Below are 9,282 nucleotides of genomic sequence, written 5' to 3' on the forward strand. Positions count from 1 at the left end.
AAGAATATGATCAACTTTGTTGACGAGATCCCTTGTCATTTCATCCTTAATGAAACATGTGATGTAAACAAGCAGGGTAGGACTATTAATAAGCAGGGTGAGACTATTAACTGAAACATGTGATGAAATAACAAACGAACGAAGCCAGGCAGGAGCGCCTACAGTGCCTGCGAAAGCCCAAGGGGGCGACCAGAAGACAAGCGGGCGGCGTCGAATTGTTTTTTCTCATTTATTTTTGAACTGCGGATTTCGTTTCATAAAAGTGAAGGGTTTTTCTACAAAAGTGCACGACGTACGACCAGAAGCAATATTATTAGGTAAAGATACCACTGTCACTTTGAGAAAATGGGCTATGTGAACTATTAGGACAATTTCAATAGTCGTCTGACGCAACATCGAGCGGCATCTCATATTTCTTCGGCAATTTCTTTTGATTTTGGGCTCGCTAGACGCATAAGACGAGGAGACGGTCAAATGAACGAATCGGTAGATATTTTTTTACTTGATATATCTTTATCTTTAATCTTTAACTAACAATAAATGGACTATTGATTCTGACGGCACGTCAAGAAAATTGCCTCCGAAGTTGCCATGAATTACTCACTATGCCATCCATAAGTCAACAATAAAATGTTCTGTTTTCATTTTACAAGTCGCTGCACCGAACATGGTTTTACCCAGCGGTCCACAATTTGCTAATAGCATGCTAGTAGCCATTGGGTGATTGCACTTTTTTGTTTATTTTTTAATCAAGCATATTTAAATATTTTTAAAAATATCCATATCTTTTTAATCCTAACTCGAAATCTAGCATATTATATATGAAAAATTCTCAAAAAACTGTGTATAATTCAAATATGCTATCATCTTGCATGTTAATCATTTCTAAAGTTTGATTTAGAATGCAATCTTAATTAATACCTTTTTATGAGGTATTTTGAAAATGACTATCATATATCTTCATATACCATTTGAATTAGCACAAAAGCTATTATTAGCGCAATAGGGGATGTTGATTCCAATCAGCTACCATGTGCTAAAGGTTACAACAAATATATAATTATTCTCTCTACTTCGCACAGTGCACAATAACCGATCCATATACAATGATGTACACTAGACTACTAATATGCTTGCAACTAAATTAAATCTTGATTTAGATTACAGTTGCAAACACATATATCAGGAAGAGAAAATGGTGTGCACAAGTTATCGTTGAATACTAAAATGTAGTACTTCTCTATTTCCATCAAAAATTATTGGGAGGAACGACAACAAAGGCGTTCAGGGAACCGACTATGACTCGATCTATATATACCTGGTGAACCGGTGCAATCTGGATCGACCCGGCTCCCCATTTAATCCCCCTCCAAGACGTCCCATCGCCGCAGTTGGCAGCCCTCCGCCGCCTCTCGCGCTCAAGGCCGCCCGCAGCCCTCCGCCGCCACCCCGCGCTCATGGCCGCCCGCAGCTCTCGGCCGCCTCTCGCGCTCAAGGCTTGCAGCAGCCCTCCGCCGCCTCTCGCGCTCAAGGCTGCCGGGAGCCCTCCGCCGCCAAGCCGCGCTCAAGGCCGCCGGCAGCACACCGTCCCCAACCCGCGTCTCTCAAGGCAGCTCTACCATGGGTGTGCCGTTCAGCGACCCCACCTTCTTCTCCTTGGAGCAGGCCAAGGCGTTCGTCGGCTGCAACCCGAATCTCTCGGGGGCTCAGATCACCGTGAGCGGCGTACACGTGCGGGACGTGTCAGCTATGGTGGGTTTGCTGAGCGAGAAAGAGGAGAGCTATGGATGGGAGATCGAGAACTGCCATCGTCTGTACAGCGAGGGCAGGAAGTTTGCCGTATTTGTGGACGAGTACGAATCTCTTGTGCGCGATGCGCTAGAGGAGATTGATGGCGCAGGATCTGTGTCGGCCAACACGGCCAACAATCTCGGGTATGAAGCGGCAAAGCTCCTGCAGCTCGTCAAGGGCGACCCTACCCTCGACTACTTTCGCGGGTTCGCCCAGTTTCTGGTCCGCGTCGGCGACGCCGCTTTGGCAGAAGTTGCCCCGGACGCGGGCGCGCTACGACGACTTCCCTGAATTCGAGGAAGACTTCCCGGTTGATCCCGAGCCGGTGTCCCCTCCAGCCGGCGGCGCCGACGCCAACTGATTCTTCGACGCCAACGCCAATCGTGTACTGATTCTTCGACGCCAACCATGTACGTGTATGGAGTGAGAACTTTATATCTGTCTGTGCAATGTCATAGCATGTATGTTGTGAGGTCAGATCTTCCTTTTAGAAGGTCAAACTTTATTAACTCAGTGCAATGCATGCTTACCAGATGGGTGATCTTTACATCTCGATCTTTATGCAATATCATACTAGCATGTATGTTGTGAGGTCAGATCTTCCTTTTAGAAGGTCAAACTTTATTAACTCAGCGCAATGCTTACCAGATGGGTGATCTTCACATCTCTATGCAATGTCATAGCATGTACTGTATGTTGTGAGGTCAGATCTTCCCTTTAGAAGGTCATCATGCCTAAGGCATAACTTTATTAACTCAACGCAATGCTTACCACATGGATTAATTACTGCGATGATCTATCTATCACGTGGAAAAAACTGTTGGAGATCCATCAGTCTACCAAATTTGTTTCTTAAACAAAGTGCAATATATCCAATGCGGAAGGAGTTACGTTGTACGGAGTAATAATCAATTTCCTGTACTGATCTTTTTTTATTTTAAAAAGAAGAAACAATAAGGCTATGCACAAGGTCATTTGTTTTCTGAGAAAATACTATTCACAAAGACTACTGTATCAGGGATCGAGGAGTTGCAGATGTTTAGTTCTAGTTTTTACAACAATCGTTTTTTGTGTTTAGTTGATGCCTCAAGTTTTAGCTTCTCTCAGATTTGTGGACAGAACAAGTGTTTTGTTTTTATGATATAGATATAATCATATTCTTACTACTATTTTAGTTTTTGCAGTTCCTGAAATGACATGCATTTCTCCTTGCTTGTACTAAATAAATAGCGCTATTTATTTAATAAACAACTCATCACAAACATTATAATTTTACATGATTAGTCACGTTCAACAACATGGCACCGACTGCAAGGCCCTGAAACATTTAACATAACTCTAGAGGGGATTATGCTCTCAACGTGTGTTCTGATAGCCAAAAGTGCTCTATGGGCTTCCTCGATTATATCCCTCCTCATAGGGTTGCAACCGCCAGGTTTATCGACCGAACAGCCACAAGAACCGAAACTAGTGTCCAATGTGAGACACTGAAGCGACGATGTGTTCTTAATGATATGAAGTGTTAATTCGACCATGCTCTTAGCAGAGCAGAAGCCGACGATTGTTACGCTCTTTAGGTTGTCATGGCGGTGTTCTGGCAGCTGCCTCAGATGCGAGATATCCCCGACAATCGAATCATGCTTCATGTCAGTTTGCTGTACCTAAAATAGAAAGCCGAGATGACCGTTTCAGTTGTTTTGCCATAGGCACTAGGTATGCTTGCAAGGTGATCAGTAACTTACTACAAAGATGAAAGTCTCCAAGCAAGGAGAAGCTACAAGAAAAGAAACCAGAGAAAGGTAATCATAGGCCGGTGAAATAGCTTCGTTTGCATTTAGAGTAATGTGCAAGTATTTGAGGTGCAGGAATTTGCTAGGTAGAGTTGGTGTACTGATCATCTGCATAAAGATGTCTCGGATTAATCATATCACGTATGAAAGCTGTTATATGCAAATAGCTACCCTATGATCATCACAACGTTTATAATGTACCTCATTACACGAGGATATGTGAAGCGTTTCAACATTCAGTACAGATGGCATAGGCTTGGTCCGAGTGTACCAGATAACGTTGGGCTGATATGAACACGTTATCCTCATGTTCTTTACTCGCAATGCGCCTCCAAATGAAATCTTTACCAAGTTACTGCCACCGATGTCAAAACTCGAGATATTTTGAGCGTTGCTCTCTATCTCCTGGAGCTTTCTGCATTGACCCGCTCGCAGGAAGCTGAGCCGCTGGAGCTGACAAGGTATCTTCACACAAACTATCTCATTGCATCTAAAGAGCCACAGTAACTCCAACATGGAAGAATTGGAAAGAAGGCACTCTAGCTCATCGTCCGTAATCAGCACATTAGTCAGCCACAACTCCTTCAACCTTCTCCAGCAATCAAGCTCAGCTGTGGGACGAAAGACACAGCTGGAGAGCTTAAGATACCGAATTGATTTTTCACTCCCACTGAATAAAAGAGAGCATGGGAAGTTGTACTCTGCCTCACTGATAAGAGACAGCAACATGGTGAGCTCTTCAATCCCTGCTCTAAAAGCAATGCGAAGCCAACTATTGAGATAACAGTGATCAACCTTGCGGCAACAGTAGAGATTAAGCTCTAGTTTCTTCATGCCAACACCCGAGTGATTCTTAAGAATACCGTCAACTTTACTGATGAGATCTCTTGCCATTTCATCTTTATCAATACCATTTCCATTCAAACCTAGTGTTTCCTTACTTAAGGTAAGGTTGCGACAGCATCTCCATGATTGCAGAAATGTGTGTGACACACAAGCCGCGCGAGCAGCCTCTCGTAATGGCATTAGGGCATGTATATGTTGATATATGTCCTGAGAATGCAGAAGCACAGAAAGGAGAAATGTATCAGAATATAAAAAGAAACTTTAATATTAATACTAAGTAATCGCAGCGAGTGGATTGAGGGCTACAAATGAGCTTTTGAGGAAGATTTTCCTGCAATGTTAATTACTTAGTATGGATATTGGTACAATTGCATTCTTACTTAAATTATGCATATGAAAATGAACAAGAATTATTTATTTGCATTTGTGCAAGTCAACATTCAGCACCCATGCAGTGATCGGTGATGCGTTAAACCATACAATGTGATACAATTATATGCAATAATCAAGTCAGTATGGCATCTAAACAAAAACATGTATATTGTGCACAGGGTATAAATAGTACTACCTCAGTTCCTAAATATAAGACGTTTAAACTGCCAAAACGTCTTATATTTAGGAACAGAGGGTGTACATATGAACATTTAGAGCCACAGACGTAGACTGCCAAAGCCAGATAAGAGAACAGTCTTCCATCATATGTGGTTCTTTTTTTCCAGAAAATTTGGTTACTACTACAGCGCAAGGTCTCAACATTGTGGCAGTGTAATAAAGCATTCCACAGATGCTTGGATTGTCAGAACTTGTCATCATAATCTTATACTCCGAATAGGCACACCTAGCATGATTCTAAGTTTGGTTGTAGCAGGCGGTAATTATATGCCAATGAAGAAAGTACTGTGGTGGTGGACTGGTACGAGCCAAACACAGCATAAAGTAGTAAAAACATAGCTATTCTTCAGGTTTATTTAGCTAGTAAAATTTTCACCAGTACCAGGTAAAAGTAAAACACACAATGGTATTTTACTCAACAATTTAATTCGTCAGTTATCAGAAACAGTATACCTCTGGAAGGTCTAGACCTGGTCTTGGACGAGCACCACTTTGTGAATAATCATCTTGCTGGCGCAATTAGCACTTTTTTTTACAGAATGGAGCAATCAATCCATCTGTCAATACATAATTCACAATGAGAGTACATCAAAACTCTGATAGCACAGACAATTCGGCATCCATCCGAGATTAGATAGATCTCAATTCAAGGTTAAAGTGCAGAGGTTACTATTAAATTAAAGAAAAACTGCAGATCAGATCTCAATTCAAGGTTAAACTGAAAAAATTTCTGCAATCATCGAAGGAAAAGAGATGAGAAGGGGAGTAAGATGCGTACCGTGTGGAGTTCTCCGGCGACGGCGCTGCCGGTGGCGCTTCCTGCACATGAGCCTCATCAGTCCCAGATGCAGCACCAGTAGTCGATGCCCGGGATCGCGATCCGGGCCTTTTCGACGACTAAGGCTGAGGGGATCCTGTCAGCGCTGGCGCCGGACGCCGCCGAGCGTTCGCTGGAGGCCAGGGTCTCTAGATAAAATGCAACCCCTTTTGTGTAATAGTATACTCCTATATAAATAAAACAAGATAATAATAAGAGAAGAGAAGAAAATATAAAACACTGGTAATCGGACGGTGGCGAAACACCCTGATACGCGTAAGTCAGGTGAAGATTTGGAAAAAATCCGCCGCCTTAGGGGCCACACGATTAATTGAGTCAGACCGCCCAGATCCGTCTTTACATGGCCGCTGGAGGCACACGGCCCGGGCCTGGGCGGTTCGGTGCCTCGGTCTATTTTTAACTTGGGTTTCCTAATTGTATGGATCGACCGGTCTTGCGAGAATTCACTAACCGAGGCTTTCGGTTCAGCGAGAATTCGGCTCGGTCCTCGGTTATAACCGAAGGGGACCTTTTTTCAAACTTGAAGAGAGAACATACTGGATCGGAAGAAATAAATCGGGAGTCAAATTCCAAGCGAGAAACAATGAAGGTCAGAAAAGAAATCGATCCAAACGTACATTGCGCTGCGTGATATGGCTCAATCAGGCTGCTCATGGCTCCCTTGCATAGCATACATGAATGGTAGGAGGAAAGACATATAGTAGGATATGGACGCAAGCGGGCCGCCGACCATGAAGAGCACGGGCCCACCGCCGAGTGGGAGCCACGGGCGCTGTCGGCCGCCACTGGGGGGGCCACGGCCGCCGCCGCCCGCCGCTGGGATTGCGGTAGGTGGAAAAGGAGGCGGCGGCGTTGTCTATTGTGTGATGTCGTGCGTCAAGCTGCGAGGGCCACGCGTGTTGGGCTAAGAATTGGGCCGATAAAAGGTTAAGGATAACTTTCTGTACGTATCACTTAGGTGTTTTTTTAGGTATGAAGTGGCTTGGGAGACACATGGAGATTTTCGAGATATGATCCATGACTCTTGGTCGGCTTGCCAGTCAAGCTTGCGGGTGGAGGAGGTTAAACAGAAGCTAGCAGAGCTCGCCAAAAAATTGAAACAATGGGACAAGGACACCTTTCGGTCGGTTAGAGCAGAAATTAAAAATCTGAAGAAGGAATTGGGGAGGCTATGAGATGATCCGGCGCGCGTCGGCCCAACCCATTTGGATTCCATGAGAGGCTTGTTGAAATGTACCACAGGGAGGAGATACTGTGGCGTCAGCGGTGGAGAATTGAATGGCTTACTTCTGGTGATAAGAATACAAAGTTTTTTCATATGAGGGCGAGCATGAGAAGAAAGAAGAATATGATCAAATCGATGTCCAGTGCTTTGCGCATTATGGTGGACGACCCCATGGAACTAAATGACTTGGTTTCAAACTTTTATAAAAATATGTATACCTCGGAGGGTGTAACAGATATAGGGGCTGTTTTGGAACATGTACCCCGCAAAGTAATGGCAAATATGAATGATATTCTGTGTGCTCCTTACACTAGGGAGGAGGTGAAGGTAGCACTATATCAGATGTTCCCTACCAAAGCCCCGGGGCCGGATGGATTTCCTGCTCACTTTTAGCAGAGGCACTGGGATGTATGTGGGGAGGAGGTGACAAATGCGGTTTTGCGAATTGTTAAGGGAGAAGACAGCGTGGAGTGCATTAATGATACTTTTTTGGTCTTAATACCAAAGGTAATGAATTCAACCCTTCTCACTCAATTCAAGCCTATAAGTTTGTGCAATGTTCTGTATAAGATCGCATCGAAGGTGGTGGCAAACAGATTAAAACAAATTTTGCCAGACATTATATCTGAGGAGCAGTCAACTTTTGTCCTAGGGAGGTTAATCACAGATAACATTATTTGTGCTTATGAATGTCTACATTTTATGAAGAGAAGAAGGGCCAAATCCAATAGTCAATGTGCGCTAAAGTTGGATATGATGAAAGCCTATGACAGACTAGAGTGGGATTATTTGGAGGCTATTATGATTAAGCTTGGTTTTGCACGGACATGGACTGATATTTTGATGGGCATGATCAAGTCGGTGTCCTTTTCAGTTTTGTTTAATGGAGAAAAATTGGACCAGTTTAAAACCACCAGGGGTATCCGACAGGGAGATCCAATCTCCCCTTACCTCTTCTTGATAGCAGCGGAGGGCCTTTCGTGCCTTTTGAAATCTGGAACTCAGTCATCGCATTTTGTGGGAGTACAGGTGGCTCCGACAGCCCCAGTTGTCAACCATTTTCTCTTCGCCGATGACAGCTTGCTGCTTTTTAAGGCGAGCGATGAGGGGGCGGCTGAAGTATCAAACCTGTTGACTACTTACTGTAACGCTTCGGGTCAGAGGGTGAACAATGAGAAATCATCCATCTTTTTCAGCAAGGGATGCCCTCAATCTGTTCGAGATAGTATAAATAATTCTATTAATGTGCACAATGAACAACTTAATGAAATGTATTTGGGTATGCCGACGGATGTGGGTCACTCAAGGAACGGAACCTTTAAATATCTGAGAGATAGAGTTTGGGAAAAGATCAAGGGATGGATGGAAAAACTATTGTCGTATGCAGGGAAGGAAGTTTTGATAAAAGCAGTTTCCCAAGCAATCCCAGTGTATTCTATGACATGCTTCAGGTTACCACGTGGCATTTGTGAGAGCGTGACATCTATGATTCGATAATTCTGGTGGGGTAGTAAACGGGGCAAGAGGAAGCCATGCTGGGTCTCATGGGACATATGTACTAAACCTAAATCTTTGGGAGGCCTAGGCTTTCGAGACATCGAGCTTTTCAATTTGTCCCTCCTTGCAAGACACGCATGGCGGTTGATTGAGTGCCCAAGCACTGTGAGCGCAAGAATACTAAAGGCAGTGTATTTTCCATCGATTTCACTTTTAGAAGCTGAACTGGGAGCTCACCCCTCACAGATATGGAGGACCATTTTGGACGGGCGTGATGTGATTGCTCAGGGTATTATAAGAAGAATTGGGACAGGACAAAGTACTAGTATTTGGCAGCATAACTGGCTGCCACGTTCTGGACTAATGAGGCCGATCACGTCACCAGTACCCCAGCCGCCTCTTTTAGTTTCGGAACTGATTGATGCCTCATCGTCCTCTGATACGTCTCCGTCGTATCTACTTTTCGAAACACTTTTGCCCTTGTTTTGGACTCTAACTTGCATGATTTGAATGGAACTAACCCGGACTGACGCTGTTTTTAGCAGAATTGCCATGGTGTTATTTATGTGCAGAAACAAAAGTTCTCGGAATGACCTGAAACTCCACGGAGCGTCTTTTTGGAAATAATAAAAAATCCTTGCAAAAGATGAAGACCAGGGGGCCCACACCCTAGCCACGAGGGT

At 44.0% G+C, this 9,282-nt stretch overlaps 1 protein-coding gene across 2 annotated transcripts; it reads right to left on the reverse strand.

Moving 5' to 3' along the window:
- Positions 1 to 3,039: 3,039 nt before the first annotated feature.
- LOC119302165 lies at positions 3,040 to 6,100 on the reverse strand. Of its 2 annotated transcripts, XM_037579194.1 has the most exons (5): positions 5,818 to 6,100; positions 5,493 to 5,596; positions 3,783 to 4,634; positions 3,534 to 3,689; positions 3,040 to 3,452 (listed from the first exon to the last, which is right to left on the reverse strand). In XM_037579194.1, exons 3-5 carry the CDS (start codon positions 4,605 to 4,607, stop codon positions 3,072 to 3,074), a joined length of 1,362 nt encoding a protein of 453 aa, XP_037435091.1. In that variant the 5' UTR covers positions 4,608 to 4,634; positions 5,493 to 5,596; positions 5,818 to 6,100; the 3' UTR covers positions 3,040 to 3,071. The 2 variants fall into 2 exon arrangements, with proteins under 2 accessions (XP_037435091.1, XP_037435092.1); XM_037579195.1 differs by lacking the exon at positions 3,534 to 3,689 and having other exon boundaries at positions 5,818 to 6,099.
- Between the last annotated feature and the right edge of the window lie 3,182 nt (positions 6,101 to 9,282).

The sequence above is a fragment of the Triticum dicoccoides genome, chromosome 5A, assembly GCF_002162155.2.
Source record: "Triticum dicoccoides isolate Atlit2015 ecotype Zavitan chromosome 5A, WEW_v2.0, whole genome shotgun sequence".
NCBI lineage: Eukaryota > Viridiplantae > Streptophyta > Magnoliopsida > Poales > Poaceae > Triticum > Triticum dicoccoides.

What these genes read in the sequence shown, in the direction of transcription:
- LOC119302165 (XM_037579194.1), bottom strand. Translation starts at nt 4,607, where the DNA reads ATGCCATTACGAGAGGCTGCTCGCGCGGCTTGTGTGTCACACACATTT. An exon ending in ACATATCCTCGTGTAATGAG is followed by an intron (nt 3,690 to 3,782) that starts GTACATTATAAA and finishes ATCTTTATGCAG; the next exon opens with ATGATCAGTACACCAACTCT. An exon ending in TGGAGACTTTCATCTTTGTA is followed by an intron (nt 3,453 to 3,533) that starts GTAAGTTACTGA and finishes TTTCTATTTTAG; the next exon opens with GTACAGCAAACTGACATGAA.